We start from the raw sequence: 19,292 nt of genomic DNA on the forward strand, positions 1-19,292 counted from the left end.
GTGCCTGGGTGGCTCAGTCGGTTGAGCTTCTGCTCAGGTCATGATCTCATGGTTTGTGGGTTCGAGCCCCGCGTCGGGCTCTGTGCTGACAGCTCGGAGCCTGGAGCCTGCTTCGGATTCCGTGTCTCCCTCTCTCTCTGCCCTTCCCCCACTGGTGCATGCGTGCGCGCGCTCTCTCTCTCTCTCTCTTAAATGTTTATTTATTTTTGAGAGAGACAGAGTGCAAGCGGGGGAGGGTCAGAGAGAGAGGGAGACACAGAATCCGAAGCAGGCTCCAGGCTGCGAGCTGCCAGCACAGAGCCCGACGTGGGGCTCAACCTCACGGACTGCGAGATCATGACCCGAGCTGAAGTCGGACGCCCAACCGCCTGAGCCACACAGGCACCCCTAAAAAAACTTTTTAATAAAGAAATAAGACTTTATTTTTTAGAACACTTTCAGGTTCACAGCAAAATTGAAAGTACAGAGATTTCCCATATACCCCCTGGCCCCGCACATGGCCAGCGACCCCCTCCTTATCCACATCCCCCACCGGAGGGTACATTTGTGACAATTGATGAACCCACTTAGACATGTCATTATCACCCAGAGACCACAGTTTACGTTAGAATCCACTCTTGGTGTGTACCCCCTCTGGGTTCAGGCAAGAGTATAATGACACATATCCGTCATTATAGTATATCGCACAGAGTATTGTCATTGCCCAAATATCCTCCGTGTTCTGCCTGTTCACAGCCCCCTGCCCTCACCTAACCCCGGTCAAGCACGGAGCTTTTTACTGCCTCCATAGTTTCGCCTTTTCTAGAAGGTTCATGTAGCTGGAATCACATAGTGGGTGGCGTCTTCAGACTGCCTTCTCTCCCTTAGCAATATGTATTTAAGGTTCCTCTGTGTCTCTTCATGGCTTGATACAACTCGTGTCTTTTTAGCACTGAACAACATTCCGTTGTCTGAATGGACCGTAGTTCACTTATCCATTCACCCCCTGAAGGACATCTTGGTGCTTCCAAGTTTTGGCAGTGATGACTAAAGCTGCTGTAAAACACCCACGTGCAGGTTTTCGTGTGGACGTACACTCCAGGGAACAGAATTTCTGGGTCAGACGGTGAGGGTACGTTTGGCTTGGTAGGAAGTCACCAGACCGTCTTCCAGAGTGGCTGCACCATTTTGCATTCCCACCAGCAGTGAGCGAGTGTCTCTGTTGCTCTCCTCGTGAGCATCTGGTATTGTCAGTGTTCTGGACTTTGTTGTTTTTTTTTTTTTATAAAATTTTTTTTAACATTTATTTATTTTTGAGACAGAGAGAGACAGAGCATGAATGGGGGAGGGGCAGAGAGAGAGGGAGACACAGAATCGGAAGCAGGCTCCAGGCTCTGAGCCATCAGCCCAGAGCCCGACGCGGGGCTCGAACTCACGGACGGTAAGATCGTGACCTGAGCTGAAGTCGGACGCTTAACCGACTGAGCCACCCAGGCGCCCCTGGACTTTGGCCATTCTAATAGGAGTATAATGGCCTGGTTTCTTCAGTAATATTTTTATTAAGACAGTTTACTTACCATAAAATTTACCCTTATAAAGTATCCAATGGAGTGGTTCCACTGTGCTCCCCAGAGATGTGCAAGCATCCATCTCCTTCACCTTAAAAAAGCAACTTGGCCAAAATTTAAAAAAAAATTTTTTTTTCAATGTTTATTTATTTTTGAGAGAGAGAGAGAGAGCATGAGTAGGGAAGGGAGGCAGAGAGAGAGGGAGACACAGAATCTGAAGCAGGTTCCAGGCTCCGAGCTGTCCGCAGAGAACCCGATACAGGGCTCGAACTCACGAACCGAGACTGTGACCTGAGCCGAAGTCAGACACTCAACCGACTGAGCCACCCAGGCTCCCCATCGCTGGTCAAAATTTAAAACATCTGTGCTTCAAAGAACACCATGAGGGACGTGAAAAGATAATCCACGGGTGGGAGGAAATATTTGCAAATCATAACCTGTTCAGGGACTTGTACCAAGAGTATATAAAGAACTCTTACAACTCAATACTAAAACACAACCCAATTGAAAAATGAGCAAAGGATCCGCATAGATGTGTCCCTAGGGAGGATCTACAACTAAATGGGCGATGAGCTGCTGAAAAGATGCTGAATGGCATTAGCCATCAAGGAAATACGAATGAAAACCACAGTAAGAGACTACCTCATACCCAGTGGGATGGCTGTTACAAAAAAAGACAGACAACAAGTGTTGGGGACGTGGAGACATCGGAACCCTCGTGCATCACTGGAGGGGATACAGAGTGGTGCGGCCACTTTGAAAAACCATTTGACAGCTTCTTAAAAAGTTAAGCAGAGTTACTACACGGTAACCCAGCAATTCCACTCCTAGGAATGTACCCGGAAGAAATAGAAGTGAATACGTATGTCCACCGTCAAGTTTGTATGCAGGACTCCTTCTGGGGGTGATGGAGACGTTCCGAAATCAGATCATGATGTTGGCACAACTGTGCATGTGCTAGAAATCACAGATGGTGCACTCTAAGTGGCTGAATGGTAGAATTCTGTCTCAATTTAAAGCTGTGTTTTGGGGCGCCTGGGTGGCTCGGGTCCGTTGAGCGTCCCACTTTGGCTAAGGTCATGATCTCACGGTACATGGGTTCAAGCCCCGTGTCATGCTCTGCACTGACAGCTCGGAACCTGGAGCCTGCTTCGGATTCTGTGTCTCCCTCTCTCTCTGCCCCTCCCCCGCTCATGCTCTGTCTCTCTCTGTCTCAAAAATAAATAAAAACATTAACAAAATTGTAATTTTAAAAAAAAAAAGCTATTTTTAAAAAGATCAGAATAGGGGTGACTGGGTGGCTCCATCAGTTAAGCTTCTGACTGTTGATATCAGCTTGGGTCATGATGTCACGATTCATGAGATCGAGCCCCACGTCAGGCTCTTTGCTGACATCACAGAGCCTGCTTGGGATTCTCTCCCTCCCTCTCTCTCTGCCCCTTCCCCGCTCTCTCTCTCAAAATAAATAAATAAACTTTTAAAAATATATAAAATAAATAAAAAGACGAGCACAAACAAAAAGAATATCTCCACCACCCCCCCCACTGCCACCCATTAACCGTCCCTCCTCCCCACCTGCACAGCCCCTGGTAACGTCAGGAGATTGGCCTCACCTTGATATTTCATGTAAATGGAATCCTGCAACCTGTGACGTTTTGTCCTTGGTTTGTTCCGCTTAGCATCTTTCCCTGCGTGCTGTAGCACCCGGCAGCACCTTGTTCCTTTCCACGGCCTAATAGTACTCCATCGTGTACCCATTCATCAGTTGACGGACATTGGGGTTGTTTCTGCTTTCGGGCCACCATAAGTGTTATGCTGCTGTGAACATTCGGGCACCAGGTTTTATGTGGGCCTGTCTTTTCATTTCCCTTGGGCATGTGCCTAGGGGTGGGACTGCTGGGTCATATGGGAACCCCGTGTTTAACTTCTGGAAGAACCGTCAGACTGCTTTCCAAAGTGTCTGTACCGTTTCCACAATCCCGGCAGCAACTGATTTTTAAGTGACGACTGGTTATACCCTCCTTACACTGAGTTTCCCGAGTCCTGGGATGGAGCCTACCCTTCCCTGTACCCATACAGCCCCTCAATTGGAAGATGGAGGAACCCCCCAAATGCACACACGCACTCCCCAGGTTCAGGGCTCTCCGGAATCGTGCGGATTCCACCCAGTGGCTATTCCCCGGAGCCTCCGTGTCGGGACTCCCGTGAGAGCTTTCTCTCTTTAGTAAAAACGTTATATTCTTCAGGCCTCTATCCCCTTTTGAGGAATTCATCTTAGAAATATATGGGAAGAAGGGGCGCCTGGGTGGCGCCGTCAGTTGAGCGTCCGACTTCAGCCGGGTCACGATCTCGCGGTCCGTGAGTTCGAGCCCCGCGTCGGGCTCTGGGCTGACGGCTCGGAGCCTGGAGCCTGTTTCCGATTCTGTGTCTCCCTCTCTCTCCGCCCCTCCCCCGTTCATGCTCTGTCTCTCTCTGTCCCAAAAATAAATAAAAAACGTTGAAAAAAAAAATTAGAAATATATGGGAAGCTTGTTGTTCATACTAGAACTTAGCTGACAAGAACCTCCCTGTCTTCTCTTTCAGCCGTGTGTCTGCACACCGGGCACCCCCACCGTGCTCCCCACTGCACACCGGGCACCCCCGCCATGCTCCCCACTGCACACCGGGCACCCCCACACACGCACAGCACTTGAACGTGCAGCTGGGCGTGTGCACAGGGCTGTGAGCCACACAGCCCAGAGGGTGGAATCAGGGAGTCGTCCTCAGTGTGGTTGGCCACATCGTGTCCACCATCTGGGTGGACTTTTAGCCTCTACCACACGTTGGGGGGGTAACCACGTCCACATTTGGATAATTCTCCATTCAGATCACACTCTTTCAGATCATCCAGGGCGGCCCCTGTGTCACCGCCCGGGGCGACTGCTTTGATCAACATAGAGACTGGCGAAAATAGGACTGTTCACCCCTCCCGTGCTCTTACTAACAAGCAAGGTGTCCCCTCCCAGCCCGCGCTCTCCTCTTACGGAACTGGTTCCCGGCCCATTGTCGCATGCAGAGCAGCTGGTGACGTGTTCCCCGCCTCCCGGGCCGCTGCTCGTCTTCCCGTCTTCCCGGGGCACCGCGTACCCGCCTGGGTCTGGGACACGGCGGGCACGCGCTGCTCGGCGAATGTCACTGAATGGAGGACCGACCGCGTGGTGTTCGGCAAAGCCCTGCGTGTGTCACTCACGCTCCCCGTGGGCCTGTGTTCTCTCCCGCAGGCTATCGGCTGCACTCTCAACTGTAGCTGCCAGAGTTTCAAGCCGGGGAAGATCAACCACCGCCAGTGTGAGCAGTGCAGACACGGATGGGTGGCCCACGGTAACTATGTGTCCTCTTCCCGTGGCCTGTCGTGACCCCTCGGAATAACCTAGAGTGGTTTGGGAAAGGCTAATGTTAAATCCCTTCTCAGACGGCGAACCCTTATGAGTGGCCCCGATCTCTGGCTAACAGGCCAGGAGCTTTGTGTACAATCCCTTTGAACCTGAACGACCCTGCGTGAGGGGTGTGCTGGGTCATTCTGCAGCAACAGCAGTTCGTGCAGCGGCCTCCAGGGTTGCCAGATACAACCCAGAATGCTCAGTTAAATGTGAATTTCAGAGACACAAACAACTTAAGCTTAACTGTGTCCCCGTGAATATTTTTAGTATAAACGTATCCCACTCAACTCATTGTTCATGTGAAATCCACGTTCGTGTGTAGCTGGGCGTCCCGCATTTCAGTTTGCCAAACCCCGGAACCCCACACCAGCCCTGTGCAGCTGCTGAGTACTTGCAACGTGACTGGTGTGGCTGAAGGACTCCGTTTCCAGTTTGACTGAATTTAATGAATGAAATAGTTTAATAAGGTAAAAATAATTCAGTAGAGTTAAACGCGTGACAAATTTAAGCACCTGTGCGTGCCTGATCTGATGACTGTCACATTGGACGGCATAGATTTCGGTGGTTTAAATCGGCAAAGCCTGATGACTTGGACGACAAGGCAGAGCCTGGTGACAGACGAGGGCACGAGCCCAGATCTGTCAGATCTTCACCAGCAGACCCTGTTCTTCCTGATTTTTCTATCTTTTGATTATGCACCTGCTGCATTTGTCTTCACTCCTTGTCCTTGCGTCTGTCCTACGTGGGGCTATTTCTTACTCCTTAGGGATGCCACAGGGAAGAAAAAAGAATCTCAAGCCGGGCCGTTTTATTTTAGAAGTTCTTGTGAATAATTTAGAGCCTGATAGCTCTTACTATGGTTAATCAAAGGCGCCTACGTGGCTCAGTCGGTTAAGTGTCCAGCTCTTAATTTCGGCTCAGGTCATTATCTCATAGTTCATGAGTTTGAGCCCCACGTCGGGCTCCATGCTAACAGCACAGAGCCTGCTTGGGATTCTCTCCCTCCCTCTCTCTCTCTGCCCCTCCCCTGCTCACGCACTCACTCTCTCCCTCAAAATAACTTAAAAAAAAAAAAAAAGATTGTTAACATTTGCATATTACTGTTTTTTTCTGTTGGAACACATACCCGAGAGCTCACACTAGCCTGCCACCTTCTCCGTGTTTCTCTTAGAAGTCGGATCTTTACAAATGGACTTTCTTTTCTTCAATTTGATTTTTCAGCTCTAAGCAAGCTGAGGATCCCTCCCGTGTATCCCACAAGCCAGGTGGAGATTGTTCAGTCCAATGTGGTGTTTGACATCAGCAGCCTCATGCTGTACGGGACCCAGGCCATCCCTGTTCGCCTGAAAATCCTACTGGACCGGCTCTTCAGCGTGTTGAAGCAAGATGAGGTTCTCCAGATTCTCCATGCCCTGGACTGGACCCTTCAGGATTATATCCGTGGATATGTGCTACAGGTATGGTGAGCATGGCCGTGGTTCTTCTGGAACGTCGTCTCGAATCCACGTTCCAGTAAATGATGGAACCCGGTCGCCTGTAGTGCTCCAGTCATTGGTGGGCATCATTCCCTTAAATATTTTTCCTGGGGTGCCTGGGTGGCTCAGTTGGTTAAGCATCTGACATCTGACTCTTGATTTCAGCTCAGGTCATGATCTCATGGTTTCGGGAGTTCGAGCCCATGCTGGGCTCTGCACTGACAGTGTGGAGTCTGCTCGGGATTCTCTGTTCTCTTCCTCTGTCTCTGCCCCTCCCCTGCTCATGCTGTCTCTGTCTCTCCCAAAATAAAAAATAATAATAATAAACTTAAAAAAATCTTTTTAAAAATTTTTTCTAATAGCTTAAGCCCCCACCTCGTGTTCTGGGGAAAACGCAGTGCTTTCCCCCAGATACCCGTAAAACTTCCGGACGTGGGAGCAATTACATGTTCTCTGACTCAGATTCCACCAAGCCGGCCCTCCTGCAATGAAGCATTTGCCCCACGTTACTGTCCCCAAGCCACCTACTGACACAAGGCCCTGTCTGTGCCAGATTTTACTGAGGGTGTGGGTGGGGGAGAACGGGAGTTCCAGAACCACACGGCGGACAGTTACGGCTTCATGCTGCCCCACTTCTGGTCTTCCTTCCCAGGCTCCACCCTCCTGGGATGTGTCTGCCTTCCGGCTCCCGCTCGTTCTCTCGCTCCTGGACTCCCTTCCGGCCCCCGCACGTGTTCTCATCTCTCGGCTGTGCCGTGCCCTCCTCCCCTTCTCCCTTTCCGTTATTTTGCAGAGTAGTCTTACCTCCTCCTCGACCAGGTCGTGGAGGTAGGCCTCACGTGTCATTATCTGCAAGCAAAGGACATCTTTCCTGATACGAATGGTAGCATTTCTCTGACATCTGACACAGCTGCAGCTTTTTTCTTGCTTTGACATTTTCTTGCTTTGACATCCACACTAGGAAATGTCACAATTTCCCTGAAACGGGGATGATTAGACATTCGCTTCAGTCTCCTCCAGGTAGGCCGTGTCATTAACACAAACACTTACAACCATTTATCGACCTGGACCTTCTTCCGGTAAAATCTCACAAGGCAGGTCAGTTATCCCCGTTTTCCAGCTGAAAAGCCAGAGGCTCCAAGTGCCTCTGAACCGTGGCCAAAGCCACTCAGGTCATACGTGGCCAACCCAGGATTTGAACCCATTTCTTTCTAACCCCGACGCCCACAGTATTCCTCTGAAGGCATATTTGCTCACCTTGGATACAGGACCCCCAGCAGGCTCAAAGCAACCTTTTATGTAGAGTAGCATTATGATCTTACATTATGACATAGATCAATATTTAATGATCCTAATAATCTTGCTTTCTAGTGTTGGGATTAAAAATATGGAATCAATTACCTTGAACCTCTAGTGCATCAAAAATTTATGATGTTACATCCCTCATCATCTTCAGAACTCTTACATGCATTGTGAAAGATCTCAGTAGGCCATCAAATACATGTTCTGTGATAAAATATTTATTGTAGTTTTGGGAAAAGTTAGGCCTTGCTAGAGTTTGAAAGATCTCCAACACTCCAGTGTAATTAAATCTGTGCTTTGCAAACACGGCCAGTGGATCAATACAGGTTCATTTGCTTTCTGATGTGAGTTGCTTGGGAAGATTATTAAACTCGCAGCAAAATAAATACTTGAGCTGTGCTAGGCCTGATTGCTCTGTCTATACTTTTTAGATAAAGAAGTTACTGTTGTTCAAATGATACATATTTTAATTTGGGGGGGGGGGGGATTATGCCTAATGCCAGACAACCAATTGGTTTGAAGTAAGATGGAAAATAATCACTTAATTTCCCTTAGGCTTGAGTAATATAATTTTATTTCTCTCTTCTGGACCACTGCTTATAATTGGTGCAGGTTATTTTCTGCACAGAGTCTCTGGCCTAGGAGAGTAGTGTGAGTGGGGGGGGGGGGGGGGGGGCCGGACTCCGCGAGCCCTGTGCTCGTCCGGGGGGGGGCGTTTCGTTTTTGTTTTCCAGTATGCGCCAGGGCGCCCTGCGGTGCTCGTGGGGGCCCTGACCGCGTGACTCCTTCTAGAGAAGAAGGCGAGGAGCAGTAAAATTAATTGCGCTTTTTAATTCCGGCTTAGGATGCGTCGGGAAAGGTGCTGGATCACTGGAGCATCATGACCAGCGAGGAGGAGGTGGCCACCTTGCAGCAGTTCCTTCGTTTTGGGGAGACCAAGTCCATCGCGGAGCTCATGGCAATTCAGGAAAAAGAAGAGCGGTCCGTCATCATCCCGCCGTCCACGGCGAACGTGGACATCAGGGCCTTCATCGAGAGCTGCAGCCACAGGGGTGCCGGCCTCCCCGCTCCTGTGGACAAGGGGAACCCCAGCAGCCTGCACCCCTTTGAGAACCTCATCAACAACATGACCTTCATGCTGCCTTTCCAGTTCTTCAACCCTGTGCCTCCCACACTCGTAGGGTCCCTGCCCGAGCAGCACGGTCAGGACCAAAGTCAGGACCCCAAGCAGGACATCCACGGACCTTTCCCCGGCAGTGGCTTCGTGACCTCCAGCTCCACACCATTTCAGGTGGAAAGAGAGCAGTGTCTCAACTGTCCGGATCCGGTGACGAAAAAGGAAGACAACGCCCATCTGAGTGACTCCAGCCCGTACAACATCGTCACGAAGCTCGAAAGGACACAGCTGTCCCCCGAGGCCAAAGCGAAGCCCGAGAGGACCAGCCTGGGCGCGAAGAAGGGCCGGGTGTTCTGCACGGCCTGTGAGAAGACCTTCTACGACAAGGGCACGCTCAAGATCCACTACAACGCCGTCCACCTGAAGATCAAGCACAAGTGCACCATCGAGGGCTGTAACATGGTCTTCAGCTCCCTCAGGAGCCGGAACCGCCACAGCGCCAACCCCAACCCCCGGCTGCACATGCCCATGAACAGGAACAACAGGGACAAAGACCTGCGCAGCAGCCTGAACCTGGCCGCCTCGGACGGCTACGAACGCCCGGCCTTCACGGGGAGCTCTGCTGACTGCAGGCCCCTGGCCGGCTTCGGTGCAGGGGAGGCTTCCGGGGGCCAGCCGGCCTTCCCCAGCCTTGGGCAAAACGGGGTGCTTTTCCCCAACCTAAAGACGGTCCAGCCGGTCCTGCCTTTCTACCGCAGCCCGGCCACTCCGGCCGAGCTGGCGAACACGCCCGGGGTGCTGCCTTCTCTGCCTCTCCTGTCCTCTTCCATCCCGGAACAGCTGGTGTCGAACGAGGGGCCGCTGGACGCCCTTCCCAAGAAGAAATCCCGGAAGTCCAGTATGCCCATCAAAATCGAGAAGGAGACCGTGGGAATCGCCAACGAGAAGAGGCAGGCGCTCAGCTCGGATGAAGACGTGCCCCCGCGGGTGGCCCGCGGGGACGAGCCGGAGGCCTGCAGTCCTCGGTCGGACAGAGCCCCCGGGGACCAGGACACGCGGTCAGGAGGAGAGAGGGGCTGCCGCGGAGACTCGGGGACGAAGGCCGGCGGGGCCATCAGCAGAAGCCCCGAGCAGGCCCCGCAGCGCGCGGAGAGTGAGGCTAAGCAGGAGCCCGCGGTGCCGAGGGGGCCGGACGACGGCGGCCGTGAGCTTCACCTCACACCCGGGACGGAGCCCTGCGTGCCCTTTCCGGACTACATCAGACTGCAGCAGCACCTGCTGGCCGGCGGGCTCTTGGGCGCTCTGTCCAGCAGAGGGATGGCTTTTCCTTGTTTCGAAGAGTCTAAAGAGCCGGACGTCGCGGGTCAGCGTGCACTCGGCCGGCAGAAGGAAGAAAACCGCTTCCAGTGCGACGTCTGCAAGAAGACCTTTAAGAACGCCTGCGGCGTGAAAATGCACCACAAGAACATGCACGCCAGGGAAACCCACGTGTGCACAGTGGAAGGTTGTAACGCCACTTTCCCCTCGCGCAGGAGCAGAGACAGGTAAGACACCCGTCGGTAATCGTGTCTCCCAAGGCACCGATTCTTAAACTCTACAGTGCGTCTGAGTCACCTAGAGGGTTGTTGAAACACATACGTCTGAGCCCTGCCTGTTGAATTTCTGCTTCAGCAGGTCAGGAGATGGTGGGGAGGGGGGAGGCCCTAGAGTTTGCATTTCTGAGTTCCCAGGGGATTACCGCTCCTGCTGTTCCAGGGACCACGGTTTGAGAAACACTGTTCTACGGATCCGCATTCCTGAATTCTCAGTTCCAAATCTAAACGCCCTTGGCCACAAAACCTGATCTGAAATGACATGAGCCTGTTGCTAATCTTATTTTTTTTAATCTCCCTACACGTGGATTTTCTTGTTATATATTCCATGCGGAAATACTAATGGATTCATTATGGGGACGTGAACAAAATATTACAGTGTATGCAATGATTCTGCCTTTCTAAAGTCTAAGCAACTCTGAATTCAGAAACACATCTGGCCCAAATGGTTGGGGGTAAGGAATCATGAGCTGGTCTCACATGAGGCAGTGGTGGGGAGGGGCGTTACAATCCTCAGTGTAACTTCCCACAAACTTGTCTGCTTTTCATTTTATGATACGAAGCCCACCGGATGAAATATTTTCTTTTATGTCTATTTAACCAGCTACGTTCAAAAAAAAGAACAGCTGCTTGATTGAAGGTTTTTAAATTATTTTTTTCAGTTTTTTAATTTTGAGAGAGGGAGGGCACGCAGCGGTGGGGAAGGGGCAGACAGAGAGGGAGAGAGAGAACCCCAAGCGACACGGGGCTCGATCGAAGTCGTGAACCGTGAGATCATGACCTGAGCCGAAATCAAGAGTCTGACGCTTCACCGACTGAGCCACCAGGCACCCTGAAGATTTTTTAATCATTAAGATATCAAAGAACAAAGACACTTAGCAGGTTCCTTCGGGGTTTGTGATGTTGGTTGAAAGGTGAGAGTCACTGGGTACTGGGTGTTGTGAGGCGCAACACAGCGTCAACCTGTTTGCAAAGAGCCCAGGTACAGAGCGCCTCTCATCACTCCGGGACACAGCACGGGCATTGCTGCCTTGTGTGTGCTTTTCTTCGGGAACTTGAGTCCCATAACCACCCCTCGGGCCACCTTCCTCCCCAGCCTGTGAAGGGAAGTTTGTGCGTAACCAGGAGGTGGCCCCAGGAGGCTTTAAGGAAAAGACTAGCTCTCTGATGAAATGCCATATGATAAATGCTAGAGGGTTCGCAGAATATTAAACCACGTTGCATTTGCTCAGACAAGCCTGACTTGAAGCAATTCAGCATCCCCGCTAGCTACCTTCGTCCAGAGCGTAACACCTGATTTCCTGAAGAGGGGGAAGGTACAGGAACTGCCCACACATTCCTGGAGCGGGCTCGTGAGAACATACTCGCCTGGAGTGAGGGGAAGAGAGCAAGGGTGGTAAGAGTTAAAATTCCTGTTTTCTCTCGCTGGCACGTTGAACCAAACCACCAGGATCCCCTGATTGGAGAACGTGCCCTTTTCCTTCATCCTCCAACAGGAGGCTTTGTTCATGACAAGGCTGTTCTGTTGAAGAAGAGATAGCTCTATCAGGCAGATTATCCTTGATATTTATGACAGCGTTCTGGCCCACAGCGCCCACCAAATTAGAAGGCCCCCTCCCCCACCACAGGAACGCATCTTGAATTCTAAATTTCAACTCCTGATGTTAGTGGTCTAGAACTAGGAAGGCATGTTGCCTAGAATCTGATTAAAATGGCACATTTTCTCTTATTTTTTTAATGTTTATTTATTTTGAGAGAGAGTGAGAGAGCGAGGAGAGGGGAGGGTCAGACAGAGAGAGAGAGAGAGAGAGAGAGAGTCAGTCCCAAGCGGGCTCCACACTGTCAGTGCAGAGACTGATGCGGGCTCGATCTCACACACCGTGGGATCATGACCCGAGCCAAAATCAAGAGCTGGACGTTTAACTGACTGAGCCACTCTGGAGCGCCCGAAGTGGCACCATTTTAAAAGGAGCTTTGTGGGCAGGCCTGGGGCCACCCCCCTCTTCTGAGGGTCAGAGATGAGAACTCTGTTGTCAGGATAATTTTCTTCCCTTCTTAGAGCCACTGCCAGCAGCAGTCACTAGGGTCCCTCAGAAAGGGACTGTAATAGCACCCTAGATGCTTCTTTAGCCAAATGTGTGTGTGTGTGTGTGTGTATGTGTGTGTGTATATATATATACACACACACATACACACACACACACATATATATGTATATATATACATATATATATACATATATATATATTCAAGAACCTTCTGTCAGGTGCTGTGGACACAGTCACTGCTCACAAAGGCCCGCGGAGGAGACAGACCAGTAAATAGGCAATTTCAGCTGAATGTGGTGCCCGCTATCATGTGAGAGATACAGGCTGCTGTGGGCACATAGTGGAGGTACCTACGGGACTCTGAGAAGTTAGGGAAAGCTTCCTGGAAGAAGGGGCATGACTAAAGCAGCAGCTCTCAGTCAGTTTGGTCTCAGAACCCCTTCACAAATTCTTAAAACCTGAGGGCCCTCAAGAGCCCTCAGTTGGGTGGGCTAGTTGGCCTTATAAGTGTCAGTGTTTACTGCATTAGAGATTAAAACTGAACAAAAAATCAATATCTCATCCCTTAAAGTAATATACATAGCATTTAATGAAAAATAAGCCCGTTTTCCAAAACAAAAGCTCAACGAGAAGACTGGTTTTGTTTTTACGTTTCTGCAAATCTCTGTAACGTCTGGCTTAGCAGAAAATAGCTGCCTTCTTACATCAGCTTCTGCGTTCAACCTGTTCCAAGACCACATGTCACGTAGCCTCCGGAAAACCACGGTACACTCGGGAAGGAACGACAGTGAAAAAGACAAATCATGTCATCACAGATCATGTCTTCGTGTTCTTATGAAATGAGTTTTGACTTCAGGGTACCCCTGAAAGGGTCTCACGACCACTAGGGGTGCCCAGACCACCCTTTGAGAACCACTAGTCTACGGAGGCAGAAACCGGGGAGGACGAGGGAGGAGGACAGGGATGGAAGTGTCAGGGAAGACACGCACGTGCACACACACACAGCCAGCAGGCACAGCATTAGCGATCCTGGAAGCAGGAAGCTGGCACACAGGCCAGTGGGTTTTGCGTTTGTGGTAGTGACTGGTTTAAGGGCACATGGCACCCCAGGAAGGCTTAACGAGCAGGTTAGAGGATCCCACACGTTCACTCTCGGTGTTCCTGGGGGTGCTCAGGCTGACAGCTTGGCCTCGTCACGGCAGGGACCTTCCCGTGCAAGGTTCCAGCGAGCGTGTCTGTCTGACTTTTTTCCAACCACTCTTGCGTCCCGGGACCTACGTGTCAATCTAATGTCTGGTTTTCTGCCGACGCATACCTGCCCCTTCAGCCCAGCACGCTGACATAATCACAGGGCAGCGGTGCAGTTGGCAAGGCGATCCAAGACTGCAGTGCTGAGGACGTCCAGAAAAAGAACGTGCGAGGGATACGAGGGAGGAGTCGAAGAGCAGATTTTACACTTTCCTTGAAATAGGATGCAATTTCCACCCATTTCCCCCCCACCCCACCACCACGTCTTTGGAGGTTTCGAAGAGAAAATTCAATTCCTAGCTATTTGTGGAGGGGACCGTGCGTTTTTCCCAGCGTGGGCCTGGCACACGTTCTCGTCTGTCCTGGTGGGGGAGGCTCTTTTCCACTTGGAACCATTTTCCTGTCACCTGTAAGATTGTACCCCTTGCAGTCAGGGCTGTTTCTGCCAGCCAGAAGTTAGCAGGGGATCTCTGAGCGAGGCCACCGTTGATTGACAAGTTATGTCTAAATGATATTGTATGAGTAAGCATGTGTCATAATGGATACTCATTGTCTGCCCTTCAGGAATAATCATTGGGTAGAAGGCTGGTAGTGTGTTCAATGCTGTACTTGCAAAACTCCTGTCTGGTTTATAGTGAAACGTTGCAAATATGAACCGAACTTAGCGTTCTCTCCCTCCCTGCCTCCCTCCCTCCCTCCCTCTGTCTCTCTCTCTCTCTCTCTCTCTCTCTGGCTAGAACACACAATTTCTAGCCAATCAGGTTTGCTCACCTGTGTGAGCACTTGACAGGTGTGTTAATGCCATAGACCATGATGCAAGCCACCCAGAAAATTGGAAATTTTCTAGTGGGCACGTTAAGAAAGTATGAAAAGCTCAGGTGACGTGAGCCTTAACAATGTATTTTGTTTCATTCGGTCTATCCGAAATCTTGTCATTTCTGTGTATGTCGCAGCCACGTTTCAGGGCCTCCGTGGTCACGAATGAGCAAGCTATCGTACCGGGCAGTACAGCTCTGGAAGATATTTCTTGGTTTCTTTGAAATAAAGCCCTCCACGTGGGGTGCCTGGTGGTTCAGTCGGTTGAGCCTGTGACTTCAGCTCAGGTCACGATCTCGCGGTCCGTGAGTTCGAGCCCCACGTCGGCCTCTGCGCTGACAGCTCGGAGCCTGGAGCCTGCTTCGGATTCTGTGTGTGTGTGTGTGTGTGTGTGTGTGTGTGTGTGTGTCTCTGCCCCTCCCCTGCTTGTGCTCTCTCTCTGTCTCTCAAAAATAAATAAACCTTAAAAACAATTTTTTTTTAATTCCTTATTGGGACCAGTTTTCTCTGGGGTCCCCTGGTTGCAGGGTCCCAGGTGACTTGACCTGATCAAAGTAGTCTAGGCATTCTCTCTAGATGAGGTCCAGGAAGGTTCGTGTCCATCACGAAGTTAAGAAGTTAAGAAGGGGGGCGCCTGGGTGGCGCAGTCGGTTAAGCGTCCGACTTCAGCCAGGTCACGATCTCGCGGTCCGTGAGTTCGAGCCCCGCGTCGGGCTCTGGGCTGATGGCTCGGAGCCTGGAGCCTGTCCGATTCTGTGTCTCCCTCTCTCTCTGCCCCTCCCCCGTTCATGCTCTGTCTCTCTCTGTCCCAAAAATAAATAAAAAACGTTGGAAAAAAAAAAAAAAAAGTTAAGAAGGACTGCGTATTCCCAGACTCCAGACTGTCCGCTTTCCTCCTCAATGCTAACTTCTGACGGGTGGTGGACAGCCCTGGGCCAGCGTCCACTACACCTGCATTTCACCCCTCTCCCCTTATCGTCACTTCTTCCGTGCCGCGAGCGTTTTGCGGTATCCAGCTCGTGTCTCCACTTGGAATGTTGACTGTTTCTTACAACAGCCCGACCCATTGCTAACCATATGTTCCCTCTTGTAGACACAGTTCAAACCTAAGTCTCCACCAAAAAGTGTTGAGCCAAGAAGCACTGGAGAGCACCGAAGACCATTTCCATGCAGCCTACCTTCTGAAAGACGTGGCCAAGGAGACCTATCGGGATGTGGCTTTCACCCAGCAGGCCCCCCAGACATCTGTCATCTTCAAGGGAACGAGTCGGATGAGCAGTCTGGTTTACCCGATAACCCAAGTCCACAGTGCTGGCCTGGAGAGCTACAGCTCTGGTCCGCCGAGCGAGGGCACCATCTTGGATTTGAGTACTACCTCGAGCATGAAGTCTGAGAACAGCAGCCATTCCTCTTGGGACTCAGACGGGGCGAGCGAGGAAGGCACCGTGCTCATGGAGGACAGTGATGAGGACTGTAATGGGCCGAGCCTTGTCCCCGGGGAAGATGAGTTCCCCGTCTGTGTCCTGATGGAGAAGGCCGACCAGAGCCTTGCCAGCCTGCCTTCTGGGCTGCCCATAACTTGTCACCTCTGCCAAAAGACGTACAGTAACAAAGGGACCTTCAGGGCTCACTACAAAACTGTGCATCTCCGCCAGCTCCACAAATGCAAAGTTCCGGGCTGCAACACCATGTTCTCATCTGTCCGCAGCCGGAACAGACACAGCCAGAATCCCAACCTGCACAAGAGCCTGGCCGCCTCCCCGGGTCACCTGCAGTAACAAGACAGCGGAGCAGGTGTGCGAGGACACGTGTGCGGATCGGAATTCAGGAATAAGGTAGTCCAAAGAAACGTCTCCGGTTTTGTTTAACACCACCTGGGGCAAGCCAGGCAAAAAGGCTTCGAGCTGACTTCACCGTCTTGCTGCGGCAGAATGCGCAAAATACCAGCCTTGGAGGAAGTCAGCACTGGGGCCGCGCTAAGGCCCTGTTCTCTCTCGTGGCCCAAGAGGCTTTTCCCTGACGTGGCAAAAACTGGCAGAAACACCCTTTTCCCCACGTTTGTTTACACGTTCCCTGGGAGGGCTCCAGGTCTGCAGGCTGGCAACAGGGGCCCAGGACCTGGGGGCAGCCTGATGTCAGCCTTGCACGAGTGTTAAGGGTCAGCTGAGTGTCCCGGGGAAGCAGACTGCCGCCACGGGTGAGGAGCCAGTCCCAAAGTGCGCATTTCAGTTCCTGCTTTAATGAGTCTGCCGTCCAGACTCAGGTTTGGGGAAAATGACTTTTTGAGACTATGCCTCCGTTTGGAGTGGAGAATTGCTTTTTTTTTTTTTCTCTTTCCCCTCCCCCTTCAGGGGTCTCACGGACCTCCAGTTCTTAGAGGAAGCAGATTGGTTTCAACCCAGAGGAATGTGGATGTCGTTCCCAAGGATGTCCGTTCTTGCCGTGTCGTGTGCGTTCAGGAAGCTCGGGGGCGGGGGGTGGATTTCATGCACTTAAAACATCGCGGTCTTCAATTTAATTTAAAGTAATTTTGATAATATTTAACTTGTGTTTGTTACGTGAGTAGTCGGGGTGAGTGCAGACGCGTCACGGTGTGACCCCTGGGTCCCTGCTCCAGGGCAGAAGGAGTATGTCGGCCTGAACTTCAAAGCCGCTGCCCGTGGTCTTGCAGTGAACCTCGGAGTCTGGTCCCTTCTGGTCCTCCGTGGAAGGAGTGCAGGCGTGACTGTGGCAGGACCCGTTGTAAATACTCGGCCAGAGCGCTTAGAGAATACGGTTCTGATGGTTGTGGTGCATTTTTGGTATCACTGGGTCCCTCGGTCCTCACCCTTTTATAAACGTGTAAGGTTAGGATGAACTTTCCGATTTACCCGGTAGGAGAAAAATAGGGCGTTAACTGCCATACTGTACGTCTTAATATTTAACTTATTCTGAAATGTGTTCCACACCCTTGTACACATGTGCTGTTGTAGAAAGGAAGCTTAATCAGTTCCTGTGAAAAGAGACCATCTCTTGAAATTTGACATTCACGGTACTCGGCAAGCCCGTGGCAGGGAAAGAAATTGACTTCGTGTTAAGACTTCAGGTTAACCGTCTTTTAAGCTTACCGTTGATTTAAGTAATGAAAAACATCCTCAGAGAGAAGCGGGGGTTACAAGAGAGAGATTATTCCTCCTGCACAAGGGTGAAAAAAAAAAAGCCAACAACCTGTTACGGATTGTTTCAACATTTTTAAAAAATAAATATGACAACACTTGGTCTCTGCGTAAAGTGAAACGTATCTTTCCACCGTTTTGTTACCCAGCTGTTTATTATTCCAGTTTCCCCAAAGTGGAACCAATTTGTATACAAATGAGTTTTCTATGATTTAATAAAAATATATGCCACATGTTTTTGTTTAAAAAGGCAAACATTTGTAAGACTGGTTTTGTCATATGGACGCCGTGTTGTACACGTGCTGCGGTCATTCGCACACACACGCACGCACACAATGAATTTTACAGAACCGAAAACCCAGCGCTGGCAGGCAGACAGGTGATAGCATCAGTAACTACAGCCACATCCAAACAGGAGTTGCAAGTATTAATGAGTTCCAAAGAAAGAGCAGTGGTTACTTCCCAGGGAAGAGGGGCTGGATGTCAGTTTATTTTTTTTTTTTAATGTTTATTTTTGAGAGAGAGAGCATGAGCAGGAGAGGGGCAGAGAGACAGGGAGAGAGGATCCGAAGCGGGCTCCATGCTGACAGCAGAGATCCCGATGTGGGGCTCGAACTCACAAAATGCAAAATCACGACCTGAGCCGAAGCAGGACACTCAACTGACTGAGCCACCCAGGTGCCCAGGTATCAATTTATTATTAAGGAAAATACAAAAATGGGGCACTTGGGTGGCTCAGTCGGTTGAGCGTCTAACTTCAGCTCAGGTCGTGATGTCACAGTTCATGAGTTCGGGCCCCGTGTTGGGCTCTGTGCTCGGAGCCTGGAGCCTGCTTCGGATTCTGTGTCTCCTTCTCTCTCTACCCCTCCCCTGCTCATGCTCTCTCTCTCTCTCTCTCTCTCTCTCTCTCTCTCAAATAAAACGTTAACATTTTTTCAAAAATTAAATGCAGTGATTGCTTAAAAATACTGGGCTGTCAAAAATAATTCTTAACAGCCAGGGCTCAAAGTAGAATGAATTTCAGCTTCTCCCTTTCTTACACGTGCAGAGTTGTTGTGTTTTTTTTGAGTCAGGTTTTTGTAATTAATCTTCTCATCTCCTCACCTCTTTTATCTGCCCTTCCAGTAGATAAAAGCATGCTCCCCTCTCCCTTCTGACCCCCCTGTCGGGGGAGGGCTCCACGTCCCTGCTTCAGGGGGATCAAGAGGAGGGAGCCACCAGCGGGTGTGTGGGTCCCAGCTCAGAACCCTCCGGTAGCAGCTAGTATAAAATCCAGAGACTCTCTCGAGGCCAGCAGGGTCCTGAAACATCTTCCCACGCCTGCGACTTCTCCATCCTTCCCGCTCACCTTGCATTACAACCTCTGTGGGCTTTGTCTTCCCTCGTGGTCGCCCTTCTGAACCTCCACGTTGCAGGATGCCACCCCACGACTCATCGTGGCTACGGTAGCCGACCTCACTTCCTGCCCTCAGAGAACTGGTGGGAACCCCTGGGGCTCACCCCCCACCACCGCCGCCCCCCCACCGACCCCTGGTCAGCTTGTCTGCCTTCTCGCCTGTCCTCACGTGGTCTC

The 19,292-nt window shown here is 50.9% G+C and overlaps 1 protein-coding gene across 5 annotated transcripts in view; it reads left to right on the forward strand.

Annotated features, from left to right (window-relative positions):
• BNC1 (basonuclin zinc finger protein 1) overlaps nucleotides 1–17,974 on the forward strand; it is a 54,484-nt gene extending 36,510 nt beyond the window's left edge. For all 5 annotated transcript variants that reach the window (XM_058736404.1, XM_058736405.1, XM_058736407.1 and 2 more), the window contains 4 exons: nucleotides 4,808–4,907; nucleotides 6,188–6,423; nucleotides 8,588–10,404; nucleotides 15,658–17,974. In XM_058736404.1, coding sequence (XP_058592387.1) covers nucleotides 4,808–4,907; nucleotides 6,188–6,423; nucleotides 8,588–10,404; nucleotides 15,658–16,342 — 2,838 coding nt within the window. In that variant the 3' untranslated portion in view covers nucleotides 16,343–17,974. The remainder of the gene's footprint in view (nucleotides 1–4,807; nucleotides 4,908–6,187; nucleotides 6,424–8,587; nucleotides 10,405–15,657) is intronic.
• Nucleotides 17,975–19,292: the final 1,318 nt, after the last annotated feature.

This window comes from Neofelis nebulosa, chromosome 7 (genome assembly GCF_028018385.1).
Source record: "Neofelis nebulosa isolate mNeoNeb1 chromosome 7, mNeoNeb1.pri, whole genome shotgun sequence".
Classification (NCBI taxonomy): Eukaryota; Metazoa; Chordata; class Mammalia; order Carnivora; family Felidae; genus Neofelis; species Neofelis nebulosa.